This window comes from Myodes glareolus, chromosome 8, assembly GCF_982192425.1.
Source record: "Myodes glareolus chromosome 8, mMyoGla1.1, whole genome shotgun sequence".
Taxonomy (NCBI): domain Eukaryota; kingdom Metazoa; phylum Chordata; class Mammalia; order Rodentia; family Cricetidae; genus Myodes; species Myodes glareolus.
Genome location: NC_142033.1, coordinates 107670212 through 107698185, shown reverse-complemented (window position 1 = coordinate 107698185; position 27974 = coordinate 107670212). Strand labels below are relative to the sequence as shown.

At 58.9% G+C, this 27974-nt stretch overlaps 1 protein-coding gene and 1 long non-coding RNA gene across 4 annotated transcripts; one reads left to right on the top strand and one right to left on the bottom strand.

Annotated features, from left to right (window-relative positions):
* Window positions 1-34: 34 nt before the first annotated feature.
* LOC148121252 (uncharacterized) lies at window positions 35-2574 on the bottom strand. The gene is made up of 2 exons (XR_015738625.1): window positions 1892-2574; window positions 35-375 (listed from the first exon to the last, which is right to left on the bottom strand). It is a non-coding gene; the product is annotated as an uncharacterized LOC148121252 (long non-coding RNA).
* Pip5k1c (phosphatidylinositol-4-phosphate 5-kinase type 1 gamma) lies at window positions 1054-27264 on the top strand. Of its 3 annotated transcripts, XM_087909330.1 has the most exons (19): window positions 1054-1232; window positions 13298-13329; window positions 13806-13898; window positions 14273-14403; window positions 14811-14928; window positions 15646-15798; window positions 17386-17685; window positions 18758-18963; window positions 19744-19827; window positions 19974-20022; window positions 20439-20523; window positions 20722-20883; window positions 21162-21300; window positions 21385-21417; window positions 21762-21863; window positions 22410-22536; window positions 23475-23552; window positions 24645-24719; window positions 25091-27264. In XM_087909330.1, exons 1-19 carry the CDS (start codon window positions 1139-1141, stop codon window positions 25091-25093), a joined length of 2064 nt encoding a protein of 687 aa, XP_087765456.1. In that variant the 5' UTR covers window positions 1054-1138; the 3' UTR covers window positions 25094-27264. The 3 variants fall into 3 exon arrangements, with proteins under 3 accessions (XP_087765456.1, XP_087765457.1, XP_087765458.1); XM_087909331.1 differs by lacking the exon at window positions 23475-23552 and having other exon boundaries at window positions 1055-1232; XM_087909332.1 differs by lacking the exons at window positions 23475-23552; window positions 24645-24719 and having other exon boundaries at window positions 1056-1232.
* The last annotated feature ends 710 nt before the right edge of the window (window positions 27265-27974 follow it).

The following is a 27974-nucleotide window of genomic DNA, read 5'->3' as shown; positions in this document are numbered from 1 at the left end:
GGCCCTTAGTGACTTTCCAATTTCAGGTGGAAAATTTTATTGTTGTTGTTTTATTTATTTTTGATTTGCTTCCACTTGATTTGAGTACTCATGACCTCATTCCTTCCTGTGATTCTCCAAGACGTCCAGCTTTTCCCGGGCGTCCACATCTCTGGAGAAGTTGGTGATGCCCACTGTAACTGTAGTTCTGTATCAGGAAGGCTTCAGATTCAGGTTTCTAGCCGGCTCTCCGGAGATGCTGATTCTGCGGCTGCAGGACGTTAGGAAGCACTGGCATCAGTCAGGCTGACTCGGTTCTATCCATGCGCTCTTTCTTGTGGAACAGTCTTAGTGACAGGAAGGGTGGCCACAACTGTTGCCTTAGCACAGGGGAAGCTGAGGCAGGAGAGTCAGGGTTATTATCCTAGCAGCCTGAGCTATATGAGTCTCTGAATTATTATTATTCATAATAAATAAAGAAATTTATTATGTTTATGAATGGAAGTGTTCTTTACTGCTATTATTTTTATCGCTTTACACTATAACGTACATTATCAATATAAATAATACTACATTATTTCAGGGTACCATTATGTAGCCCTGGCTGACCAAGAACTTGCTGCGTAGACCAGGCTGGCCTTGTGTCTGGTTCAGAGATTTGCTTTCCGCCTGGGGCGTTCCTGAGCCTCCAGTCTACTAGGTTCCACCCCCAAGCCCCGCTCCTGTCTCCGCCCCTCGCAGGCTTCCTCCCCTGTGTTCTCCGGTTAATAGTCACTGCTCCGTTCTTCCCTCTATGGGCGCTTGGAGGCGCTGTTGAGTCGTTATTCACCTTAGCCCCGCCCCCGATCGCTGATTGGTTAGGTCCCGCCCCTACTGAAGTCCCTCCCTCCGCCCCCGAACTGCACGTGAACACGAGTTCCTCCGGCTCCGGACGCCTGAGGGCGCTCGCGACTCCCGTGAGTGGGCGCCGCCCTAAGCCCCGTCCCGATTTCTGATTGGTTATGCGGTCTGCGTCACCTCCAGGCTCCGCCTAGACTCCGCCCCCGCGCGGCGGCGCCCCTCCCTCCGCCCTGTGGTGCCGGCGGCGCTTGTTGTTCAGCGGCGGCGGCTGAGCTCGGGTGCATCCTCGGGCCCGCCGCCGCCGCCAGAGCGCTCGGCCATGGAGCTGGAGGTGCCGGACGAGGCAGAGAGCGCCGAGGCGGGGGCCGTGACGGCGGAGGCAGCCTGGTCTGCGGAGAGCGGGGCGGAGGCAGGTAAATCCAACCCCCCCGTCGCCGCGATGGGTTCACCCCACTCCCCCGCCGAGGCGCAGTGGCCTCGCCCGCCGGCTCCGCGCTGCGCTGCGGCCCGCCGGGCAGTTCCATTCGCACACGCGGCGCGGGGGGTAGCGCGCTCTCCCATTCCGTGCGCGGGGGGTGGGGGAGGCAGCGCTGGGCCGGGAGGCTGCACCGCCCCACCCGCGAATGCGGGGTTCGCAGCGCATGGTCGGTTTTAGGGTCCTTGGGTGACACGGTCGATTCGTAGAAGTGCGTGGGTGCGGCTCTTTATCCTGGCAGCCTGTGGAGGGGGCGAGCCCCTTTTAGCTGCTAGGGGTCCTCAGGTTTGGAGGCAGAGGGGACCCGTGTGGGGACATCGTCTTACTGCAGGTGATGGAGACAGCCCTCCAAACCTGCCTCTTTGCGTGTGTGGAGAGTGGCTTCTCCACAGTGCGGGGGATGCTAGAGCACCCTGTTCTAGGGAGAGGACCCTACCTGTGGGCCCTGCCTGGCTTGGAAGACCGAAAATGTCCTCCATGCGACCCCGACCCCCTTTCTCGGGCCACACCATGCTGGGCTGTCAGACTTGCAAGTGTCACCTTCTTGTCCCTCCCTGCTACACACCACCAGTCACCCATTTGTGGGCCTCAGTTTACCTCTCTCTAAAACGGGGGGGGGGCACCTGTCGTTGGAATGATGTTGAGGTCATTTCTTCATCCTGGCTACGCGAGCCGAAGTCCTGTCAACCCTTCTTCCTGGACCCTGTCTGCCGTGCTAGCGTAGCCGGCGTCGTGAGCAGCCTCTCAGGGCGTGCGCTCTGCAGGCAGGGATGTGCACAGCTCTCCCTTCTCCATCGAGAGCACAGGAACTTTCTGGACTCACAGATCTGTAGATGCCTCCAGCAGTATCCCAGGGCTCACTGGTGCAGTTAGGTCTTCTGAATTGTCCTCGTTAGAGACCAGGGAGGGAGGCGGAGCCAGGCAGCCGGCGGTTCCCAGCCCCAGGCTCTCAGCGCCTTCCTCCGTGCCATCTGGAATCCAGTGACAGTGAACCTGCTTCTCTTTCTCCACTGTTTTCCTGGTGCCCAGGCAGTCAGTCCCTTGCTGCGCTGGAAGAGCTGTCCAGGGTCCCTTTCTCCCTGTCCACCTTCTGGCCTCTGGTGGTTCTAGGTGCTAGGTTCCACGGCAGTCTCTGGGCAGATATGTCCTCCTCATGGAGCCTTGGGGACAGAGGATCTGCCACTGAACTCTGGACAAGCCTGACTCCAGACCCCCAGGGGCTGTTCCTCCCGGAAGTCCTTCTTCCTGACTGGAGTCCTGTTAAGTTAGTCATCCACACAGAATCCCATTGCTACCGTGTGTGGGTCCCACCCTTCAGTCCAGCACCTCGATGTGCCCCCAGCTGTAAATCGAGGAGCACCCCACCCCAGACCTGACCACCTTAAAGGAGTCAGTGTTGCTGATTGTATTAGCATTTATTTACCACCAACTGCATGCCTGCCCCCCACCAGCCCTCCACTGTGGTCTGTTCTGAGGGCTTCTGTCTGTTAAATGTGTGAACACAGTGGGGTGTCCAGTCAGTCATGGGTAGGGTCAGAGGTCAGAGGCAGGCAGGCTTCTGCTGGTTCCTCCTGGAAAGGCCCATTTCCCCTGCTGCCTGGCCAGCCAGCCTGCTATCTGCTCTGGTAATTTCCACCAATCTGATGGGACGCTAACTTATCTCCATGCTGTTTAGAATCCAGTTACATTAAGGACTCTGCTCCCGAGGCCTGGCCCCAAAACCCGCCTGCATCATGTCTTCCCGTGACTGCCAGGGTCCCTATGTGGTTTGTGGGTGTGTGGCATGGCTTGGGCCAGGCTGGTGACCTGCCTGGGCTATAGTGTGAGCCTGTTCCTAAGCCCCATCGCTCCCAGCCTGCCACTGCCTCCTCCCCCACCCACACTGGCAGCCAATTATGTCAGTGTTGCTTCTAAAATCACCCCAGAGCCTGCCCACGTCTCCCACCCTCTGCCTCCACCTGGTCCAACTTCATCGTCCTTCATTTGCTTCCCCCAGCTCTCCCGGTCCAGAAGGAGCCCTGTTAGGAACTGGCTCAGGGCCCTCCCTCTGCCCACAGCCCTGCCCCATCCTTCCCACCTCCCTTCTCCCTCCTCTCTGCCCCTCGTTCTCAGCTCCAGCCACAGGAGCCTGAGTGCTCCTCCAACAGCGCGGCACCAGGACCTGGGGGGCATCAACAGGTGCGCTGCAACTGCCTAGGTGTGCCGGGGTAGCCCATGCCAGGCCAAGTGTACCAGGAAGAGGCAGTGGCCTATGTGAGGGTCAGAACAGTTGACCCTAGAGAAGGTCCAGTCAGGTCTTGCCCTAAGTGTCCTCATGAGATCCTGCAGTCAGATGACTGCTGCCTCAGTCTACCCGATGGAGAGAGGCTCTGGGGCCCTTCCTCAGTCAGACACCTACCATCCCAACACTCAAGTGCTGGAGGTGGGAGGGTCAGCCTGGGCTACACGCTTGTAGCGGTCAGTGCTCTCTTCTATCTTGTTGGTCCTGGAGGTGGCGGTAGGTCCTCAGGCTTGGCAGCAAGCTGCTCGTGCAGGCCCAGTACTGACCAGTACTGACCTATCTTGAGGAGCTCTCACTGTGCTTGGTTCACTGGGGCTGTGATGACCAGGGGCAGCGCCAGGGCCTGCAATGGCTGTGGCTTGCTTGGAGCTCTTGCTCCCTCTGGGAGGCAGGGTCTCAGAGGATTTGTGACCCAGCCGGCCTAGAGCCCCGAGCTGTCTGTGGTTACATGCATATGCTGCAGGTTTGGGGACCTGGAATTCGGCAGCCTGGGCTCGATTGAGGCCACACCAGCATTGGTCTTGAGTGGCTGTGTCCCTTGAGAATGGGTGTGGTGGGTTCTCATGGATATGGAGAGATGGTTGAGGGCTCTGGTGGATCTTGAGTGGACCAGGAGTCGGTTGTTGGGTTCCTTCTGTTGCTGGGCCAAGTGGCACCCGTACCTGGTGACAGTGCAGGTGGAGACCCTGCCGTGGGATTAGTCTGAGCCACCACAAAGCTGCGGCCTCACAGCTGGCAGGCCTTCAGGGGGCTTGACTCCCAACACTGCCAGTGACTCTGTGTCCATCTGTGTCAGGGTGCGGGGAGCAGGATGTGGGGCACACGTAATCCCCAGCCTGCAGCAGCAGGGCATCGGGTGGAGGTGGGGCATGGCACCGAGCAGGCTTTGGCTCCGGCCTCCTGAGGGTGCTGGGGTCTGGGTGGTTCACCACATGGTGCTGACTGCTGGTTTGGATGTTTTCTGCCATGGTGGCCCTCTCATCCTCACCGCGCCTCCATCTCACCTCCTGGCCGTTTTTCCTTGCTCACTCTGATGCGCCTGCCTTTGGTCCTATGATTTTCTGGAAACGGTATCTTTTCTGCTTCCAATCATGTGATCTTTTGTTGGTTTTTAAGAAGTTCTCTGAATGAACCTTGTGGATCCTCCTCTTACATCTGCCACACCAGCGTGCATTCCACCGCTCTTCTGGTGGCCGCTGACCTTCAGCACATTTTAGTTTTTCTGTTGTCAGGTGTGTCCGTGTGTCTGTTCTCAGTTTGACATCACAGATAGAAATTTCCCGTCCTGAGGTTTTAACTCTCACTCTTCTCAGTTCCCTCTTTGTGTTTTGTTTTTGTTTCACGTAGCCAAGGCTAGCCTCACACTGTAGCAGAGGATGATCTAAGCATCCGATTCTGCTGCCTCTGCCCCGAGTGCTGGGGTGATGGTGTGTGCCACCACACCTGGGTCACGTGATGCTGAGGATGGAGCCCAGGCCTGGTGCATGCTGGGAGAGTGCTCTGCCCGTTGCCTGCTGAGCCCCAGCCATAGAGCAGAAAAATGGCCATGGCTTCTGCCTGGGTGGACTATGGGGGACACAGCTACCTTGGTGAACACTGCCTTCTCTCCTCTCCCCACTACTGGGCCTGGGCCTTGTCCCACTCCTGTAGGTTATCACCCTGCCTGGCCTGGCTTCCTGTTTACTGCCAGAGCTGACCCACGGGGAGGCACACCATAGTCTAGTGTGGTGGGAGGGCCGTAGGGACAGTCGCCCTGGAGAATGAGTACCATGGGTCCCGGTGCCCATCCCGTGCCCACCCGGGCACCTTGGTGGTCCCCAGGGCCCCTAAGGGCCGGCGGTGTGTGCAGCTGCCTCCACCTCTCTGCCACAGCCACTCGGGATTTCCTCTTTCCGTTCCCAGGACAGTGGGTGGGCTGAGAGGAGGAAGTGCAGCTCAGGCCCACCCAGCCTCCCGGCAGCACAGGGTGTCCCTGTGTGCTTACAGGTCACCCACCTGCCACCCTTAACAGGCCGACACCTGCGCGTGAGCCTGCCTCTCACCTCTGGGTGTCAGTGGGCTCCGCCACTCACACACACTCCACGGCTCAGGCTGCAGCTGCTGTCACCATCCTGCCGTCCCAGGTGGCTGCAGTCACCTGTGGTTTGTGTGCCAAGGTGCAGTTCAAGGACGGCTCTGAGCCACTCTTCTCCTTTATGTGGGTCCTCAGAGTTGTGTGCCTTCCAGAGCCTTCCATCCCCCTATCCCCTCCTCCTTACCTCCCCGGAACCCATAATCCAGTTTCTGTCTCAGATTGGCCTATGCTGGAACACACCCTGTGTCCTTCCCGTCCTGGTCCCTCTGACACCTGTGCCCCTGTTCACAGCTGAGTAATATTCCGTTTGGGGATGAGCCCTGCTGGTGTGCCGTTCCCCGTGTGGGCAGCTGTCCGGTGCTTCCCCGACACCGACTGTTTCGGGTGTTCATGTAGGGAGTGTGTGCACAGGCTTCTGGGTGGACCGAGCTTTTTACTTCCCCTGGTGGCTGTTGCAGTGTGGATTCGCTGAGTCACTAAGAAACTGTGTCCGACTGAGAACAAGCCAGGCTTGCCCACAGCCACCAGCTGCTTCTCCCTCCCTGCCCGCCGCAGGTAGCTTTCTGTGATCAGCTTCACTGATGTTTGTGGTTGTTTTAATTTTTAGTATTATGTATATACCTATCATATGTGCTGCCCCGCAGGTGTCGAGTTCACAGGTCAGTTTGCCGGAATCGTTTTTCTCTTTCTACCCTGTGGTCCTGAGATTGAACGCAGGTCATCCAGCTTGGCGGCAGGCATCTTCACCTAGTGAGTCCTCTTGCTGGCCACATTGCCTGTTTCCTGACGAAGCTAAACTGGAGGGCACGAGGAGGCATCTCACTGTAGGGTGTCTCATTGTTTGTTTATGTGTTGGTTTGTAGTCACCTGTGTGTAGGGGTGCCATAGATCCCCAGAACCGAAGTTACAGGTGGTTGCTAGTCGTGTGGGTGCTGGGAATTGAACTCAGGTTCTCTGGAAGAGCAGCCAGCGCTCTTAACCACCACGTTGCTTCCCAGCCCATAGTCGTCTATCTTTTAGACAGGGTCTCATTGTGTAGCCCAGGCTGGCCTCAAACTCCCCACCCTGTTTCAACCTCCTAAGAGCCAGGAAGACAGGTGGGGGCTACCATGCCTCTGTGGAGCAGGGAGCCCAGGATGTCTTGCATGCTGGTGAGCTGTGCCCCTAATTGTCCTCCGAGTAGCATCCCCTCTGGGCATGGCCAGTCCCCTCTGCATAGGGTTTGTTTTTTGTTTTGTTTTGTTTTAATCCTCAAATATGCCAGCACCTGCAAGCGTCCCTGAGTCCCTGAGATGAACCAGTAAAATCTCAGCTGGGAGGTGGCCGTGAGTCCTGCTGCACATGGTGCACCCTTCAGGGACATTTAGAGGGTGAATGTGCGGGACAGCCAGTGACAGGAGGAAAGGATTGAAGTCACTGAAGCAGAAGGGACCGGCCAAGAAAGGTGTCTGTTGGCTGTGCAGAAATCCTGTGACAGAGACCCTGGCTTGGGGTAATAATGGGGACAGTACATGGCAGGCAGCAGGCACCCAGGACAGGACCCATTCAAACATGAGTTCTTCCTAAGCAGAACCAGAAGGCCCTGGTGTGGAGTCCCTGGTGCCCAGGGAGGGATCTGGTTATCAAAAGCTTCAGAGCCCCTGGGGAATGGGTAGACTTGGACTGTGGAGCCACGGCCTCCCGGACAGCAGACCCTTGTCCTGTCCCTCCTCCACCCATCCCGTGATCCAGGGTGCAGTCTGGTCTCCGGCCTCCCTGTGCTCAGCTCCCGCTGCCGCCATGACCTGCTTTCTGAGACCATTAACCCAGGGTTCCCAGCCTCCCTGAGTCCTCAAGTAAAATCTGAGGTGAGGCAGAGTGTATTCACCTGGCTTGCACTGCCTCCAACCCCAGCACTAAGGGGCAGAGGCAGGGGCATGCCTGTGGCTTCCAGACCAGCCTGCCTGTCTCAACACCCTCCCCTTGCCCACACACCACAGGAGACACATCATCCCCCTGCCCTAGCCTTCTGGGTGGGTGTGGGGCAGGATGCCTATCAGAGCTGTCGGCGGTCCAGCGGTGGCGACAGCAGCTGGGGCCCATGGAGTCCAAGGGTCCAGCGTTGTCCTGCCGCCTGCAGTGTGGGATAAAGATTAACCAGTAGAGGGTGGGAGCACCATCGCACTAGGGCCCAGGTGGTGGCTCCGCCAGGATTTGGTAAATTCTTTCTTTGCGACTTTAGACCCTCCATGTCCCGTAGCAGCTTCTAGTACCCAGTTTTTTGGCGAGTGGCAGATGCACTGGCAGTGTGGCGACTTGCTCACCAGGGAGAGGTGGTAGCCCACAGGAGACACCGCAGCTTTTCTTGCCTGAGACAAGGTCACCATGTAGCCAAGGATAGCCCTCCTGATTGTAAACAATAGCCCTTCTGCCTCTACCTCCCTGTGCTGGGATGACAAGCCTGGGACACCAGCTTAGCAGTGCGGTGACATCCAGATCACCACTGTCCTCTTTCCTCAGCCTCCAGGGTCCTTGAAAGATGGATATCACCACCAGTTCTGGTCATTTCCTTTCCCGAGGCTTTATTTCTCCTCCTCTTGCTCCTCCATCTTCTTCTCTCTCATCTCCTCCTCCACCTCCTCCTCCCCCATCTCCTCCTCCTCCATCTCCTCCTCCTCCATCTTCTCCTCCACCACCTCCTCCTCCATCTCCTCCTCCTCCATCTCCTCCTCCACCATGTCCTCCTCCTCCTCCATCTCCTCCTCCATCTCCTCCTCCTCCACCTCCTCCATCTCCTCCTCCACCTCCTCCTCCACCTCGTCCATCTCCTCCTCCACCTCCTCCATCTCCTCCTCCTCCACCTCCTCCTCCTCCACCTCCTCCATCTCCTCCTCCACCTCCTCCTCCTCCACCTCCTCCATCTCCTCCTCCTCCACCTCCTCCTCCTCCATCTCCTCCTCCATCTCCTCCTCCTCCATCTCCTCCTCCTCCACCTCCTCCTCCTCCATCTCCTCCTCCACCTCCTCCTCCTCCTCCACCTCCTCCTCCACCTCCTCCATCTCCTCCTCCTCCACCTCCTCCTCCACCTCCTCCTCCACCTTCTCCTCCACCTCCTCCTCTTCCATCTCCTCCTCCTCCACCTCCTCCTCCTCCACCTCCTCCTCCTCCACCTCCTCCTCCACCTCCTCTTCCATCTCCTCCTCCATCTCCTCCTCCTCCATCTCCTCCATCTCCTCCTCCTCCATCACCTCCTCCTCCTCCATCTCCTCCTCCTCCACCTCCTCCTCCTCCACCTCCTCCATCTCCTCCTCCACCTCCTCCACCTCCTCCATCTCCTCCTCCTCCATCTCCTCCTCCTCCATCTCCTCCTCCTCCACCTCTTCCTCCTCCATCTCCTCCATCTCCTCCTCCTCCATCACCTCCTCCTCCTCCATCTCCTCCTCCTCCACCTCCTTCTCCACCTCCTCCTCCATCTCCTCCTCCTCCACCTCCTCCTCCCCCTCCTCCTCCACCTCCTCCTCCATCTCCTCCTCTTCCATCTCCTCCTCCTCCATCTCCTTCATCTCCTCCTCCTCCACGTCCTCCTCCATCTCCTCCATCTCCTCCTCCTCCTCCACCTCCTCCTCCACCTCCTCCTCCATCTCCTCCTCCTCCATCTCCTCCATCTCCTCCTCCTCCACGTCCTCCTCCATCTCCTCCATCTCCTCCTCCTCCATCACCTCCTCCTCCTCCTCCATCTTCTCCTCCTCCATCTCTTCCTCCTCCACCTCCTCCTCCTCCATCTCCTCCTCCTTCATCTCCTCCTCCTCCATCTCCTCCTCCACCTCCTCCTCCTCCATCTCCTCCTCCTCCATCTCCTCCTCCTCCTCCTCCTCCATCTCCTCCTCCTCCATCTCCTCCTCCTCCACCTCCTCCATCTCCTCCTCCTCCTCTATCTCCTCCTCCTCTACCTCCTCCTCCATCTCCTCCTCCTCCATCTCCTCCTCCTCCATCTCCTCCTCCTCCATCTCCTCCTCCTCCACTTCCTCCTTCTCCACTTCCTCCTCCTCCATATCCTCCTCCTCCTCCTCCACCTTCACCTCCTCTTCCATCTCCTCCTTCTCCACCTCCTCCATCTCCTCCTCCTCCACTTCCTCCTCCTCCTCCATCTCCTCCACCATCTCCTCCTTCTCCTCCACCTCCTCCTCCATCTCCTCCTCCTCCATCTCCTCCTCCTCCACCTTCTCCTCCTCCACCTCCTCCTCCTCCACCTCCTCCTCCTCCATCTCCTCCTCCTCCATCTCCTCCTCCACTTCCTCCTCCTCCTCCATCTCCTCCACCATCTCCTCCTTCTCCTCCATCTCCTCCTCCACCTCCTCCTCCATCTCCTCCTCCTCCTCCACCTCCTCTTCCTCCATCTCCTCCTCTGTCTGCTCCTCCATCTCTTTCCTTATTTTCTATTTCTGCAGTTCTGGCTCGTGGGTGCCCTGCAGGGTTTCTTTGACCTGCATGGCCCCCAGCCCCTCTCTCGGTAGAGTTTTTCTGGTATTGGTGCTGGGTCAGGCAGTTCTTCGTATGGGACTGGGTAGCTCTGACATCTGTGAAGTCCCTTAAAACAGCTGTCATGAAAAGAGACCATTGAACCCCTCCAGTGCACCAAGTGGGCACAGAGTCGCTCAGTCTTGTACAGACCAGGCGCACAGTCAGGCTCATGATGTGTTCCGCATCAGTTTCTCAGGAAGCTGAGCTCTCTCTCTCAGTCCTGCAGAGAGCTGGGGCCTGTCCCCTCGCGCACTGCAGCAGTGGGTTGTTGGGCGAGGTGTGCAACTGCTGAGGGAAAGCGGTGGCTCTCAGTGTCCTGACCCCAGCCACTTGGAGACCAGGCCTGCGCTCTGGCAGCTGGAGTATGCAGGTCACATGAGGCCGGGCATGGCAGTGTGCTCGCAGCCATGGGTTCTTCTGTGCTTGGAGTTGGGGCTTTTTGAGCTCTCATTGGTGGACTGCAGGCATCACTTACTTAGCGGTGTCCACCTGCGAGGTGTCCGGGGCTCACCGGCACCGGCTGTGCAGTCGGTATAGCTACATTTTCCAGAGCATCTGTCTGTCCCTCAGAGGAAGCCTTATCCCCATCACGCAGCCCCCAGCCCACAGACACAGACCACATTGCGACTTCGTGTCTGGGTTTCTCTGAGCATGTGTCCTGAGGGTGCAGGCGAGCAGGACGACAGGTGCACTGCCGTGGGAGGAGTCACGCTGGGCAGCAGAGCAGCCGGATGTGGGGCCTCTGCACCTCACTTGTGCCTTCAGCCGGGGTTGCTGCTCTTCCGTGGGTCTCACCTGTGGTCACGGTTAGCGGGAGAAGTGCTGTGGGCCGACTCTTATAGGTGGCTGTGGTGCCTGGGTGGCCGAGCTGTGGACTACATGCCAGCTTTTCAAAGACCCTCTCTCTGACACGGCTCTGCCCAGGGCCAGAGCAGGCCTGTGTGTGTGTGGCATCAGCCGTCAGCCACCAGGCCCTGAACAGTTGCACAGGAGGGTTGTCCGGTGTGCCCGTGGGGCCGGCCTTGCAGGAATCTGGCAGAGGAAGCTTCAGGGGATACAGCCGTGCAAAGGCCCCAGGAAGATGGAACAGAGAAGCTTGTAGACAGGAAGCACTTGCTGGGACCCCCCTCCCCCATCCGTGCTTCCTCTTCTCCTGCCCCAGGCCAGCGAGGATCTGGGATCTCCCTGGCCGCAGTTTCTGTTTCCTGTCAGTTTAGCGCCGACCCTTCCTTCCTGTGCTGCAGGCCTCTCTCTGTTTCTTCCCAGTTGGTGTCCGGAGTTTGCAGCTGGGATGGCCCGGTTTACCTGTTCCCTGCCTCAGTTTCAGGGCCCACAGTGTGTGGTGTCCGTCTGGCCGTCTGTCAGCAAGTGGTGACTGAAAGAACTCTGAGGCAGGAGGACGCAGACGTGGCTTCCGAGCAGGGCAGCATTAGCAGGCAGAGGGTGGCCGTGAGGAGTGTGTGCAGAGATAGAGGCTGGTGGAGTAGCGGGTGTGGCCGGGGGGTATTCCCAGGCAGCATGCTTTTGCGGCTGTGTGGTTGTGGCGGATGGTGACACAGCTCCCAACCTGCCCAGAGAGTTTGTAGACTTACCCGAGGTCACACAGCATTGGGAAATCAGACCACAGCCTGAAGGGGGAGGGGTCATTGTGTGGCTCCACCTGCCTGGGTGCTGCTGGCAGATGTGGGCAGACTGGGGCTCATGCACCACACCCGTAGCCAGCTGGTACCCCACCTCCCCTCCTCCCTGACTATTTTTAAACATAATTTCCTGGAAAACGGGACTGCTCACTCAGAAGATAATTGGCTGGGAGGAGAGGGCGTCTCCACTGAGTCAGGGCCATGAGTGACGCTATACCCCTCCAGACCATGTCACCAGCGTCTGCTTGGCTACCATGTTTCAGGCAGGAAGGGAAACTGAGGCAGGAGCCCAGTAAGGTCAGAGAGTCCATGAGCCACGCTGGGATCTTAGCTGCGGGCAGGGTCGGGGACTCAGGGCCTCAGGGCCTCAGAATGTCACCTGCAGCCCCGGGAGCTGCTGAATTCTTGCTTCCAACCCCAGGGGTCTCCTATGAGCCCTAGAACATTCTGCCTTAGTTCACTCCAGTCCTTCGTCCCCGCCCCCTCCCCGCCTCTCCTCCCTCCTCTCTGGACCCCAGATGCATCCACAGATTGCTCCACTATCAAGCCTTGTCACCCACATGCAGCTGCCCAGAGTCCCCCGTCCCAGTCAGGGTTGGGATCAGGGTGTCATCCAGCTATGCCGAGCATCTGTCCCAGGCCTGCCTGGCGCATATGGAGCCTGTACCCTTGTCTTTACAGTTCCTTCCTGCCCCAGGACCCCGCAGTGACGCTGGGTTCTAGGAATCACCCCCCTCCAAGCCCACCTCCCACAGAGGCACCTGCCCTCCGCCACCCTGTCATCATCACCGAGTGACTCCATTCATGCCTCCTTGGCCCCAGGAGTTCCTTGCTGAAAACACTTGTCTCCCCGAGGCTCCTGGGGCGCAGAACCACAGGCTGTTCTGCTGCAGAGAGGCCAGGGCAAGCACCAGGTCAGCTTCTAGGACCTCCACCCACTCAGATCCCACAGCCTCCGCGTCTCCAGCATTGCGGTCCACACAGTCCTGGGTGTGATACCCACGTGGGCACAGTCACCTGGTCCCTGTCTCTGTCTGGATCAGGGCCCCAGTGAGCCTGGGGTGGGGAGGAAGTCACCCTTGGGCATGGGCCTGCACACCCCTCGTGGACCAGGGCCAGCTTGGTGGGTGTCCAAGCTGAGGGACCAAGTTTGGACCCCCAGCACCCAGGTGAAAAGCTGGGTGCTGCAGCACACCTGTGACCAGCACTGGGGAGACGGAGACGGGTGGGGGCTGCTCCAGCTCAGTGATAGACCCGTCTCAAAAGCCACAGTGCGCCTTTAATCCTAGCACTCAGGAGACAGAGGCATGCGGTTCTCTGAGTTCGAGGCCAGCCTGGTCTACAAGAGCTAGTTCCAGGCAAGCCTGGTCTACAGAGAAACCCTGTCTCAAAATAAAAATCCAAGGTGGCGAACAATCGAGGAAGACGCCGCCCTGGACCGCTGGCCTCCCTTTGGGCGCTGAGGTAAACCATGGAAGGCAAGTTCTAACTGTGTTCTTCCTCTCCAGGTGTGACCCAGAAGAAGGCTGTCCTTGCAGAGGTGAGTCTGCCTACCCTTCTCTCCAAGGAGGCAAAGGCCTGAGCAGCTGCTGTGGCCCAGATACTGTCCAGTGTGTTGTCAGGGAGAGACTGGTGGGGAGAGAGGCTGGGGCCTTGGCTGCCTGAGCCTGGCCTCCAGGCCTGAGTCCTGAATCGATGGTGAGGAATTGGAAGACCTTATCCCCCTAGCTGGGGCCCATTTTTCCTCAAGTCCTCATACGGGAGGGTCCCAGGGACACCCAGAGCCGCAGAGCAATCAAGGGGGGTGGACCCAGGCTCCAGTGTCTGTGGATGGGGTAGGTGTGTGGCCATCTGAGTGTCTGGGAGCAGTCCTCCCCCTGGTGGCAGATACGGAGAACTGCAGCCTCTGCCCCCTCAGCCCACAGCACCAGCGACTTCTGCCTCCCAAGCCCTTTTCTGAGCTTCCTGGACCTTCTGGCAACTCTTCCTGACCTGTTTTTGCTCCCTGTTCACCAGGCCCCCTCGGTGACGGGGCAGCCAGGCCCTGGCCATGGGAAGAAGCTGGGTCATCGAGGCGTGGACGCATCTGGAGAGACCACATATAAGAAGGTGGCTGGGGGGGCCGTCATGGGTGGCCAGGGAGGTAGGGACCGTGGCTGACCGGAAGGTCCTGCAGGTCACCAGGTGCTGTGGCCTTCCCACCATGGCAGTTGTTACACACACAGTTCGGTGAGATGGGTAGTTCCTTTGAGTTTGCCAGAGATGCGGCGCTGTCCCTGCTGCCTGGTTTAGAGTGTTTTGTTACCCCAAAGAAAACCCCGCCCAGCCCATGAGAAGCTGCTGTCCCCAAGGATCCACTCCTGTCATGGCACCCTCTGTTTCGTGTGGTCGTGGCCTGCAGGGGCCTTGCCGTGGAGGGTGGCTGTTGACTTGATGAATGCTGGAGAGCCCTCAGGGTTCTGATGCCACCAACTCTCCCTCAGACCACCTCGTCCACCCTGAAGGGTGCCATCCAGCTGGGGATCGGGTATACAGTGGGCAACCTCAGCTCTAAGCCGGAACGGGACGTGCTCATGCAGGACTTCTACGTGGTGGAGAGCATCTTCTTCCCCAGGTATGCCCTGCTGCCACCGCGCCGCCTGGCTCCCACCTGCACAGCCACCCTCTAGGGCAAGAAGAAGGAGCACACGACATCTGCTCTGCTCGCGTCTCTTTAGCCAGAATCGGTCACATGACTATAGCTAGCTGTCTTGTTCTGACCATCTCTGCCTTGGGAACTGTTATGGGCTCCAGTGCCAGTGAGAAAGGGAAGGGGCTGCGGGTCACACAGCCACCATGTAGGCATGCCTCGCTGGGTTCTGGTGCCGCAAAACCACTCCAGCCAGTCCTGGGACATGTCTATAACGTTAGCTCAGAGGCGGAGATTTAATGACCTCCATGTGCGCGTGTGGTACTAATGGGGAGAGGCACCGCAGAAAGCCACCATCCCTCACAGCCATCCCCCTGCGTCCTCCTCCGCAGCGAAGGGAGCAACCTCACCCCTGCCCACCACTTCCAGGATTTCCGCTTCAAGACCTATGCACCTGTTGCCTTCCGTTACTTCCGGGAACTCTTTGGCATCCGGCCAGATGATTATTTGGTAAGTGTATCAGTCAGTGTCGCCAAGTAACAAACTGCCCTAGGCTGGTGCTGAGAACAGCAGCTGTGTGCCACCTCCCAGAGCCTGGAGTGTATGGCTCCCCTGGGTGCCCATGGCCCCTTTAAGGACGCACCTCCTGGCCACCTCTCCTAGGCTCCACTACCACCCATGAGCATACTGGGGACCAAGTCTTCAGCCATAGGGTCTGCCTTGACGCTGCCACCCATGGGCCTCCTCAAGGCTGTACAACCCTGGTCCCTTTCACGGTCCTTGTTTGCTGGCTCCTGTTGAGTTGGGCACAGTCTCCAGGAGGCTGCGGATTATTCATCTATAGAAAGTGGCTGGGCTTCATGCCCTGAGAAGTCTTGGTTGAGGGGCCCTGTGGGAAGTAAACTCGGCGTGGTTTACAGTGAACAGACAGGACAGGCACCTGGGTTTCCAGAAGGGTCCTGACCACTCAGTCACCGTGACACTCGGGCCAGCAGTGTGGGAGAGTGCAGCCAGGTGTGAGTGTCCCTGCCTCTGGGGACATTGGTGGCTCACAGCAGTGGGTGGAGGAAGGACTGACAGATGGTCCAGCTACATAATAGCCATGGCTGTCATGCTGAGGTTCCAGGTGGTGAATAGGTAGGAGGGAGCGAGGTGCCAACGGGAACCGTGTGGCCCACCGAGGCAGACAGCCCCCAGCTGCTCACGCCTCCCTCCTCTGCCCCCCAGTACTCGCTGTGCAATGAGCCACTCATCGAACTGTCCAACCCCGGTGCCAGCGGCTCCGTCTTCTACGTCACCAGCGATGACGAGTTTATCATCAAGACTGTCATGCACAAGGAGGCCGAGTTCCTGCAGAAGCTGCTGCCGGGCTACTACATGGTGCGTGCGGGTGGGTGAGGCGGCATCTTCCAGAACTGACTGTAGGCCCCAAGCCGGGGGCGGTATGAGTCATGGGCACAAATGAGAAGACCCCGTCATAAAAGGCCACTGGAAGGGGTGGTAGGAGCTGGCTCCCCCACCCCCCACTCACCTGGGAACTCAGGCAGGACTGGAGTCAGTGCACCAGATTCTCAGCCCAGGCCTGACCGTGACCACCTTGGGTGACCGAACATGGACTGCGACTCAGTTTCCCTTCTGAGGCATCATTCTTAGACTGAATGATACCAAGGATGATACCCCAGATGCCCCGAGCTCTAGTCTGCCATTGTGTTTCTGCCATGGGACAGGATGGGAATTCTGACCTTGAAGGAGACTCCAGACCAGAGCAGGGGCTGGGGGCAGCTCAAGGGAAAGGCCGCTGTCCCCACCTGCCACACTGAGCGGCATTGCAGGAAAGCACAGTGTAAGAAAAGAAGTGGTTTCTGACCTCCACGTGTGTGCTGTGGCTGGCGGGTGGTCAGATGCACGTGTGCACAGACACAGGTGGCAAGGAGAGGGCACATACAGGCTGTCGTCCTGGGGTCAGGGCCGAGGCAGGACAAGTAAAGCGTATGCATGTGGCACCCGCACTCCAGCCCCAGCTCCCAGGAGCTAAATGTCAGCCTAGTGTACGAGTGAGTCCAGGCTGGCCAGGGCCACAGAGTGAGACCTTTCTTAAAGAAATAAACAAATGCCAGGTGGTGGCGCACACCTTTAATCCCAGCACCCAGGAGGCAGAGGCAGGCAGATGTCTGTGAGTTTAGGGCCAGCCTGGTCTACAGAGCATGTTCTAGGACAGGCTCCAAAGCTACACAGAGAAACCTTGTTTCCAAAAAAAAAAAAAACAAAGATAATGGGGACCTGAGTGGTTAAGAGCACTGGCTGCTCTTCAGAGAATCAGTCTGAATTCTCACACACATGGCTGGCTCTCACAACTGCCTATACCCCAGGTCCAAGGCATCTGATGCCCCCTTCTGGCCTCTGTGGACACCAGACATACACAGCATGCATATATACACATGCACAAAAAATAAAAATTAGAATTAGATGAGAGCCGGTCGGCTGGTGGTGGACACCTTTAATCCCAGCACTCAGGAGGCAGAGCAAGAGGATTGCTGTGAGTTCGGGGTCAGCCTGGGCTACACAGAGAAACCCTGTCTTGTATTTTCTTTTTCTTTTTCTTTTTTTTTTTTTTCTTTTGAGACAGGGTTTCTCTGTAGCTTTGGAGCCTGTCCTGGAACTAGCTCTTGTAGACCAGGCTGGCCTTGAACTCACAGAGATCCGCCTGCCTCTGCCTCCCGAGTGCTGGGATGAAAGGCGTGCACCACCACCTGGTGAAACCCTGTCTTGAAACACCCCCCCCCAAAAAAAACAGAAACATTAGATGAGAGGACTGGGGGTGTGATCGGGGTGGAGTCTCCCCTAGAATCCCCCAGTGAGGGACTGGGGTGGATGGTTGGGAATTCACGGCATGTGTCCCCACTCTTCTGAGATCCGACCATGGGGGTCCACGGCCATTTGCCAGCTCCTTGTCGCCTTGTCCTGCAGAACCTCAACCAGAACCCGCGCACATTGCTGCCCAAGTTCTACGGACTGTACTGCGTGCAGTCGGGCGGCAAGAACATTCGTGTGGTGGTCATGAACAATGTGCTGCCCCGGGTCGTCAAGATGCACCTCAAATTTGACCTCAAGGGCTCCACTTACAAGCGCAGGGCGAGCAAGAAGGAGAAGGAGAAGAGCCTGCCCACCTACAAGGACCTGGACTTCATGCAGGACATGCCCGAGGGGCTGCTGCTGGACGCCGACACCTTTGGTGCCCTGGTTAAGACACTGCAGCGTGACTGCCTGGTAAACACATCCCCCTCACTCTGAGCTCCCCTGCTAGGCTCAAGAGTGGAACCAGTTTGCTCTGGTGACTCCTATGGTCCCTGCACGGGTGCCTGAGGCAGGAGGATCGATCACTCAGGCTGGCGAATTAGTCAAAACCTGGGTAGGTTAACTAGAACCTCTTTTAAAAATGAAGACAGGGCTGAGATTATCTCAGTGGTTAAAGCTTAGCTATCACAGGGGCTGGCTAGCCTCCTTCCCCAGCGTCACACCAAGAAACAAGAGCTTAGCCAGAAGCAGGGTTCAGTGGGTATGGCCTCTGCCCAGTATGCTGGAGCCCTGGTTCCATCCCACTGCCTCAGAAACCAGGTGTGGTGGCGCAGGCTTGTACTCAGGAGGGTCAGCCTGAGCTACATAGCAAGCTTGAGGCCACCATGGACTACATGAACCTTTTTATGAAAAATAAGGCAAAATAATTTTCTTTTGTTCTGTGTTTTGTTTTTTCGAGACAGGGTTTCTCTGTAACTTTGGAGCCTGTCCTAGAACTCTCTTTGCAGTCAAGGCTGGCCTCGAACTCAGAGATTCGCCTGCCTCTGCCTCCTGAGTGCTGGGATTAAAGACATGTGCCACCACCGTCCAGCTTTTTTGGTTTTTTGTTTATGTGGGGTTTTTTTGGGACAGGTTCTCACTCTGTAGCCCAGGCTGTTCTGAAACTTGCTATGTAGGCAAAGCTAGACTCAAAACTCACAGAGATCCACCTGCCTCCGTCTCACGTTTGCTGGGACTAAAGGCGTGTGCTGAGCAAGGCCTGCTGAAATGGAGTTTCTAAATTCCTGTTCCTTGCAGAGACTAGAAGGCCCCCTGGTCCGTCACACTGTGTCTTCTCACTGCCCATAGCTCCCAGAAGGAACCAGACCAGGCGCCTGGCTTCCAGCCCTGAGACCCCCCTCCTCCAGGGGCACTGAGTGTGCCCTCCTGGTCTGAGCCCTAGATCCGAGAGTGGCAGATCCGGCCCCTCCTGTGCCCAGTGTGCTGCGGGGGTTTGGATTGGCAACCGGGCTACACATCCGCTGACCCATGTCCCCGGTGCCAGGTGCTAGAGAGCTTCAAGATCATGGACTATAGTCTCCTGCTGGGTGTGCACAACATCGACCAGCAGGAGCGGGAGCGCCAGGCCGAAGGTGCCCGGAGCACGGCAGATGAGAAGCGGCCGGTGGCACAGAAGGCCCTGTACTCCACAGCCATGGAGTCCATCCAGGGTGGCGCAGCCCGTGGGGAGGCCATTGAGACAGACGACACGTAAGTGGGGTCACAGGGCGCCCAGAGCTGGCCTCGTCCACCTTTCTCGTGGGGGCTGTATCTTGTGCATGCCCATGGAGCCTGCAGTCTCCACAGTGGACGGGTTGTGTGTGCAGTTACAGGCCCTGGCTCCAGGAGGCAGTGGAGCTGGACAGGGAATCTAAGAGATCCAGGCCAGCAAAGACTGCATAGTGAGACTCTGTCTAAAAAGGGACAGTGGCCTTTGTGTAGTGACCCAGCAGAAGACCTTCAGGACCCTGTCTTCTCATCTACTACCCTAGGGCCCTGGAAGGGAGGGTGCCTCACCCCTCAGGTTCCCCATTCTGGTCCAAAGTCTCTAGTGTGGGGAGAGCTGTTGGTCACAGCCTTGGGGATGAGGCCCAGTGGCGCTGACTTGGTGTGAGGACTGTTGGCTGCGGCTCTGTCACCTGCAGAGGGAGAAGGGTGAGCAAAGGCCCTGTGAGGCCACTCCCCTGAGACCATCTCGGCTTTTGTAGGGTCTGCGTGGGGCCCCGCGGGGACCAGGTGAGCCAACTGGTGGGGCTTCATTTCCAACTATAGGACTTGGGGCTGCTGTGGCATCAAGGGGTATCAGTAACTGGACTGGGCCGCATGGCGGCCAGTGTGGTGTGATTAACAGCTTAGGATGTGCGAGGCAGCCAGCTATGCCCTGGGTGCAGTGTGCTTGCGCGCATGGCGGTGTGCTGTGTCTGTTCAGCCTGGACCCCGGGGCCCTCAGGAAGGTCTTCCGTGTTTGGCTGATCCTGAGCCCCTCTGCAGGATGGGTGGGATCCCAGCTGTGAACGGGCGTGGCGAACGGCTGTTACTGCACATCGGAATCATCGACATCCTGCAGTCCTACAGGTAAAAGGCCTCCCTGACCCGCCACACACCCACACCCACACCCAGCCCCTCAGGACCCAGCCCCTAGCAGCTCAGCCTGGCCAGGTCCCTCCCAGCCCTGCCCCAGGCAGCAGGCTGACCTTCTGAGCCCTTCTGTTTGTCCCCAGGTTCATCAAGAAGTTAGAACACACCTGGAAGGCCCTCGTCCACGATGGGGTGAGTGCCATCACATTCGTCCGTTCACTCAGGCATTCGCTGCACCCAGGGAGGCCAGGCCAAGATGGCAGGGGACATACAGGACCCCACAGCTCAGAGCTCCCCTCCGGCCTGCTTTCCACAGGCGTGCTAGGAAGGGTTTCTTATGTGACAAGCTCCTGGGGGCCTCATTGCCACAGCCCTGCCTCAGGGATTCTTACTCATTTGTTCGAGACTGCCCATAGAACCCTAGAATCCGGGCTCCGAGAGAGGAAGTCTGTGAGGGTTGCCCACACAGAGTGCGTGCTAAGGTTGGGGTGCAGTGTCATGGTGATGCATGCCTGCCATCCAGACACTCAAGGGGCTGAGGCAGAGGCCTGGTCCGGAAACAGGCAAAGGCCGGTGGTGTGTCCTGCAGTGACACCGCTCTCTCCTAGGACACGGTCTCCGTCCACCGGCCCAGCTTCTATGCCGAGCGTTTCTTCAAGTTCATGAGCAGCACGGTCTTCCGGAAGAGTTCATGTGAGTGCCAGCCCTGGCCACTGGGCCCAGAGAGAGGCAGCACTTCCCCAGATCATAGCCCAGCACAGGACATCTGGGGAGGGGCCCTGATGAGGCGGCCTTTCAGAGGGGCAAGCAGTGAGGGGAAGGCTCACCTCCAGGAAGCCATGGGGTCCAAGGCCACCCCAGCACCCAACTCCTGCCCTTTTCGTCCTGCAGCCCTGAAGTCCTCTCCATCCAAGAAAGGGCGTGGTGCCCTACTGGCAGTCAAACCCCTGGGACCCACGGCGGCTTTTTCAGCTAGCCAGATCCCCAGTGAGAGGGAAGACGCACAGTATGACCTGCGGGGGGCACGCAGCTACCCCACGCTGGAAGATGAAGGTGACTTGTCAGCCTCTGGTCTGGGCAGCAAGGAAACCAGGCCTTGAAGGAACCAGGGGCGCAGTACAGACGTGCAAAGGCCTTGGGGCGGCCTGGGGGGTAGCAAGAGGCGGAGGAGCAGTGTGGAGCACCTGCAGGCATCACATGGTCTTGGCTAGGGGCTTCAGACGGGGTTAGGATGGAGAATCTGAAAGGCAGGAACAGGAAGAAGGCCAGCTCCTGAAGCCGAGCAAATGGGAGGGAGGTGGCGCCCCAATCGCTTGGACTTGCCTCTACAGGCCGGCCCGACCTCCTGCCCTGCACCCCACCGTCCTTTGAAGAAGCCACCACGGCCTCCATTGCCACCACCCTGTCGTCCACTTCCCTCTCCATCCCTGAGCGCTCTCCTTCCGAGACATCAGAGCAGCCCCGGTACAGGTGGGTGGAGCCCTAGGGAGAGGCTGCCCAGCCGTGTCTCTGCCTCTGACGGAGGGTCCCAGTCACTGTGTTCCTTCCCCACAGGCGGCGCACACAGTCTTCAGGCCAGGATGGCCGGTGAGCCCCCTCTTTCCCTGTGTCCCCATCCACCTTCAAAGGCATCAGCGCTTGGCATTGAGCTCCAGGCTTCACCCCACAGACACTGCAGGCCTGGCTGGCTTCCAGAACCTTTCCGACCCTCCTGCATCTCAGGTCCAGACACCCAGCAGTACCCAGCTCCCCAGCGTGTGGGCTGCTGGCCACTTGGCCACCTGCTTGTGCTGCAGACACCCCCACAGACCACAGCAGGACCCACAGCTGCTCCTGCTCCCTCGCAGCCCCAGACTAGGACCCCCAGGGACCAGGAATGGCCGGCGGCTCTGGGGTCGGGGAGGAAACTGAGGGTGGGCCTTCCTCTGCAGGCCCCAGGAGGAGCCCCACGTGGAGGACCTACAGAAGATAACAGTCCAGGTGGAGCCAGTGTGTGATGTGGGGATTGTGGTCCCCCAGGAGCAGGGTGCAGGGTGAGTGAGTGCCTTCCCATTCAGGGGTGATGACGTTCCCATATCTAGAGATATGTGTCTGTCACTGTTGCTCCGCAGGCCTGCTGCTGTTAGACACAGGGACCCCCAGACTTGTCCGGTGATCCAAGGGTGTGCACACCTGTCACCCCAACACTGGGGAGGCCGCAGCTCTGCTGCTGGGATAAACGCCATGAGCAGAAGCAGCCTGGCGAGGGCATAGTAAGGCATGCCTTTAGACACAGGAGGATCTGAGTTCAAGGCCAGCCTGGTCTACAGAGCAAGTTCCAGGCTCTGGGCTCTGAAGAGAGACCGTGTTTCAAAATAAATATATAAATCACTAAAAGATGAAGGAAAATGTCCCACTTGCACACAGAACAATCTGATGGGGGCATTTTTCTCATTCATGGACCCTCTTCAGGAATGACACTGCTGTGTCTTGGTGGAACTGGATAGCATAGTCAGCTTCGGATTGGCACCCTTAATCTGGAGGGAGGGAGGGATGTACACAGAGCCACCTGGGACTCCACCTCTGCCCTGTGTCTCCAGAGTGGAGGCTCCCCCATCTGGGGCATCGGCTGCAGCCACTGTGGAAGTGGATGCCACCAGCCAGGCCTCGGAGCCCGCCAGCCAGGCCTCGGATGAGGAGGATGCGCCCTCCACAGACATCTATTTTGTAAGTTCCCCTAAGCCTTCCCAGCCCCTTGGGCCCCCAAGGTCCCTGTGGACAGTCATGCCTGTTTCTGTCTCATATCGGCGCTCCGGGGGACAGGGGCATCGCCCCTTTTTGGCCCTGGGGAGACCTGAGCAAAAACTGAGGCCCTGTGTCTCTGGCAAGCTGGGGACCCATAAGAATACCACGTCCTACTGGGGGCAAGTTCTGTTTGTGACGGTCGGGCCTGGGGACCCGGTGAGCGACAGGCCCCGTGGCTGCAGTGTGACGGTAGGGCCTGGGGACCCGGTGAGCGACAGGCCCCGTGGCTGCAGTGTGACGGTAGGGCCTGGGGACCCGGTGAGCGACAGGCCCTGTGGCTGCAGTGCAAGGTGGGGACATGGCCCCTTATGAACAAGGCTGGGTCAGCCCAGGCCTCTGAGATCTGGGGTCCTCCATGACCCATCCACCTTGGGGAGAATGGTAGATGGTTGAGGGCCCAGACATGCCCGTAAATAGGTCAGAGCCTCAGTAGCCCCTGGGGTGAGCTGGCCTATCATAGTGTCCTGCCATCTCACCTGGGGCCCGGGGTTGTCCTCACACCCACCTGAGGCCCTCACTGCTTCCCAACTAACTCACCCACTGACTCTATGCTGCGCCATTGAGGCTCCCGCCCCCCACCTGGCCCTAGAGAGCCCCAGTCAGGCCTGTGGTCACCCATGCTGAGGCTAAGGTGTGTGTGTATTGCTGGTTTTGACCTGGCAGTACCCAGGACTGCAACCTGAATTAGGTTCTGGCCTTAATGGGGTCCCCCAGCCTCCACCCTGCCCACACGTTCTGCTTCAGTCGCTTGTGCCCACCAGCCCTGCTCGGCCACCCGCCTGTCTCCCCTGCCTGGTTCCCGCCTCATCCTCTGCCCTCTCCTCTCTTCCTTCCTCCCGCCCGGCCCACTGTGTGGCCAGTTCGCCCACGGGAGATACTGGCTTTTCTCTCCCCGTCGTCACCAACTGCGGGCCGTGACACCGAGCCACACAGGCGCTGTAAGTGACCACAGACCGTCACGCGCGGAGATGGGCTCCCGGAACACGCACCCCACACCCCTTCTCTCCTCAAATGACTGTGGGAAATCACAGCCGTAGTGGAGGTCAGCTGAGCCCCGACCTGAGTGGATGTGCGCTGTGATCAGAGCCCACTGCAGCAGCTGCCCATCTGCGGCGGGGTCTATAAGACCCCAGCCACCTGCGTCCTGCGTGTGGACACCTCTTCCCATCCGGGCGCTGCCCGCCATTCCCTCTGTAGCATACTTCACAGGAGGGGAGACTGAGGCTCAGGCCCACGGGGAATTCATGTCCCCATAGTCCCCACACTGTTACTGCTAGGTCACCTCCCACTACATGTGACTGGGCTGCCGTCTGGACCTCATTGCTAGGGGCTGTTACCTCCATATCAGCAGTGAGCACTGCCCTAGCAGGGACAGCACGGATGTGGCACAGCCTGTCACCCCAGCACCAGAGGTGGGGAATTGGGTGGATCTGGGGGTGGCTAGGTGGGGTGCTGCAGTCTGCAGAGTAGCTGGTGGCTCCTTACAGTAAGTAGACCACGGTTGCCGGGCTGACCTTGGACCTGGCCTCTTGAGATCACCCTGGGATTTTTATCCATCTGCCATGCTGGCCTGTGATCTCTTCCTCGTAGACTGTGTCACTGGGAAGCCCTGCAGCTGCGGGGTAACTGCTCAAGCTGACTCTCTGGGGTTCTGATTCCGTGGGAGCCTGCTGGAAGCTCAGCTCCAATGGACTCGTGTAGGGGCCATGTACTGTCTCAGTGCCCAGGGGACTGGCCAGAGCAGGCTAGGGGACCAGGGCAATGGAACAGATCGGGGTACACATGGAGAGGAGGAGACCCCTGCCCTGCACCCCGCTGTCCCTCCTGCACCCCGGCTTCACTAACTGCTTCCGCTGCCACCGCTGCTTCCCCAGGGCCGAGGGTTGGGGGCAGGTGCCCCTCACAAAGGGAACCGGGTTGCGGCTGCTCCCCAGGGTTGGGATCCCCCTCTTTTACTTTCTGTCTCTTCCTTCTGCCTGTCTGCTCCTCGCCCCCTGCTCTTCTGCACCCCTCCTGCACGCGCTGCACAGCCCACCGACGAGAGGAGCTGGGTGTACTCCCCGCTCCACTATAGCACGCGGCCCGCCTCCGGGGAGAGCGACACAGTAAGTCCCCAGGCAGGGTGGGAGGACGAGGCCGGAGCTCCTCCCCCTCCCCTGGCGACTCCCGCCCCTCCTCTCCCAGCTTCTCCCCCTCCTGGTGACCCCTCCTCTTCCTCCGGCCCCGACTCTCCTGGTCCCTCCTCTCTTTGACTTCCCACCCGTTTTTTTGCTCCTCTTGCTTCAACTCCTCCCCCACCCCCACCTGCTTTAGGCACAGATATCTCTATGTGTGCCAGCCAGGTGGCCCAGGGAAGCCAGGCCTGACCTCTGGGCCACCCACACCGGCAGCTCTGAGGCTGCACCTGGAGGCCTAGTGGGTGGCCGGGGTTCCCGCTGGCCCCGCCCCCCCTCACCTGCCCCTCTGGTCTTTGCAGTAACTTCTATGCAGTCCCCAGTCTGGAGCCCAGTGTCCTTCTGCCACCCCAGCCACTTCTTGGAGGCGCTTGACCCCCACTGGGGCCCAGAGTTCAGCGACATCACCCCGAAGGCCCTGGCCCAACCTCGTTCTTGCCCTCCCCACCGACAGATGCCATCCCAGGATAGCTTGGGCCACCATCTGCCGCTACCTGTGCCTGTTGGGGCGGCAACACCCGGAGTGCCCGAGCCTGTATTTATTTTGGGTCCTTTTTTGCACGGAGAGGGAGAGAGGAACGATTTTCCAGGAGAGAGACAGAAGACAGGAAACCAGGAAGAGGCTGCAGCCGCTGGCCTTGGCCAATCAGCTCCATATGGCCTCCTGCTTTTGGGGACCTGCCCCAGCGACCACTCTCTCCAGGGCTCTCATGGTGGCCTGCAGAAGGGACAGGCCCGGGGCCTCTGCTTGCTGTCCCATCTGTGCTCCTGAGCTGGACGAGGCCACTGTTGCTGCCTCGGCAGAGCCCTCTCCGTCACCTCAGGTTTGGGACCCGAGCAGACCAGGACGAGCCATGCCCTGTGGACTTTCTGCATCTTTTCAAACTGCCACAGGAAGGATGACCCAAAGCACGAATGTCCTGCGGTTACAATCACACTTGGCGCTGACTGGGAGCAGCCACGCTGCCTGCCTCCCATCCCTGTGAAACCCTGAGTTGGGGATGTGGTTCCCCTCGACTCTCAGGGCATTCCCCTTCAGAGCAGAGTGACAGCTGGGTTCCCAAACACCCTGTCTGAAGACAACCAGAGCCAACCGTGTCCTCTGCACACCAGGGAGAGGGAACTGTCCCTTCCCTGGGCAGACCCCCCCCCCCCCACGGGACTTCTGGGAAACAGTATGTTGGGTACAGTACCATCCTGCCCCTGCTTCATGGACGCTCCACCCAATATGTTTTGGTAGGAGTCGAGCGGGACCAGCTGCCAGCCAGACTGCAGCTCCAGTACACAGCCCAGACCCATGGGCCCCTGGGTTGCACCGGCAGGGACATAGAGTCGGGACCTGGCTAGCTTCAAGGGACCACAGCAGGCTAGTAGAGGCAGTGAGGAGCCACTCAGCCCTTGCAGTGTTGATGGCCACAGTAGGAGGGACAGGCAGTTCCATGTTTGTTAGGTCTCAGAACCCCTCCACAGGCCTGCGTTGTTGGCTGATGGGACCCGCAGGTGGTGAGTGAAAACCCACGTGGTGAGCCACTGACTTCCAGCCTGCACAGACCACTCCAGGAAAGCATTGCGTCATGTCTGTCATTCCAATTCCTCCTTGCCACAAGGAGGATTGTGGCAAGTTCCAAGCTAGGCTGGGCTACAGAGTGAGAAGATAAAAAGAGAAAGAAAGAAAAATCAGAGGGGTGGAGCTGCTGGTGAGTGGGCAGAGCTCACCCGGCAGCATGAGCTCTGGGTTCCATCCCAGCACTCAGAAACCAGATGGGGTGACAAAACTCATCCTGCACCTTGAGGTGGAGACAGGAGCAGTTCAAGGTCATCCTTGACTATATATCCAGTCGGAGGCCAGCCTGGGCTACATGAGACCCTCTCAAAAAAAAAAAAATCTGTAAATAATATTTGTGACTCCCATCCTGTACCCCCATCCTGTTCTCTCCAACGGCCGCTATCGCCCCACTGTGGACGGCGTGTGAACTGTACTGTAAGGACCAGCGGCACCTCCAAGGCTGAGGTGTCCTCGGTCCGCCTCTGTCCCCGCCCCCCGCCCCAGCCATCCCAGCAAGTCCCCAGTCCAGCCCCACAGCAACCTCAGTGCAATATGCCCTCCCCGTGGGGTCCCTTGGCACGGTACTGTCTCCGCAGTCCTTCCGTCCCCCGCCCCTACCTCCTCTCTCCGGTGGTTAAAAATCGCATCGCACACCCTCATCCCGGTCCTGTTTTTATTGCTGAATCCATTCTGAAAACTACAAACCTCGTGTGTCTTATTCATCAGGGCGAGGGAGTCCCGGATCCTCAGCCCCTGCTGTCTGGTGTGTGACAATCCAAGCACGGTGTCCCCCGGCACCAATCGGGGCCCTGTCCCTCCAGTGCAGCCGCTGCTGGCCGAAGCCAGCATCCGTATGCAGCCCAGGTTCCCGCCCCGCCCGCCACAGCCCCTCTTTTTAAGTTGAGGTCTCTAATAAATCGGGTATAAACAGCTCGCCTCCGATGACTTCAGCGTGTGCCGGGGTCTTTGGGGTGGGAAGAGACTGCTGACGTCAGAGGGGGGTCATCCCCCTCGGTGCCTGTGGGTCACACGCGGCATGCACCTGACCAGCAGAAAAGGGCCCAGAGCAACATCGAGGAGTCAGCAGATGATCCCGATCTGACCATGTTCCCAGGCTGGCCTCGAACATAGAAGGCTTCGGTGACGCTGTTTTAGGACTATGCAGCCCCCATAAGTCCCGCCCACGTAAGCCACGCCCGCCCTTCTCGTTCTCCTTCCGGGTGGGGCATGGCAGTCTGGATCCAGCAGTCCCTCCCTGAGATCCCGCCGACCGAGGCTCCTAACTTCTGCCAACGCGACTCCACTTCCGCCCGTACCTATTCGCCCTCAGATCCACGGCTGTCACCGCAGCTTCTGATCGGCCTGCTCCGCCCACTGATCTACGCCTGTCAATCTAGCTCGCCAGGTCCCGCCCATCCCTGCTCCGTAACCGCCGCTCTCCGGTTCCTCTCCAGGTCCAGCCCCGCTCAGCCTGATTTCCAGATCCGCTACTGTCAATCTCCGCAATCCCCGCCCACCCCGGTCCTTTTTTCTCCCATTACCTCTTCTCGGCTCCGCCTTTCTAGGCCCCGCCCACTCGGACTCCTCTTCCGCCCTGCAACCGCCTCCTCTTGGTTCCGCCTCCCCAAGCATCAGCCCTG

Bases quoted from the DNA above. Each gene is read 5' to 3' on its own strand.
- Pip5k1c (XM_087909330.1), top strand. From the start codon at position 1,139: ATGGAGCTGGAGGTGCCGGACGAGGCAGAGAGCGCCGAGGCGGGGGCC. The intron at 15,799-17,385 runs GTGCGTGCGGGT...CTTGTCCTGCAG, and splicing joins TGCTGCCGGGCTACTACATG to AACCTCAACCAGAACCCGCG. The intron at 18,964-19,743 runs GTAAGTGGGGTC...GCCCCTCTGCAG, and splicing joins GCCATTGAGACAGACGACAC to GATGGGTGGGATCCCAGCTG.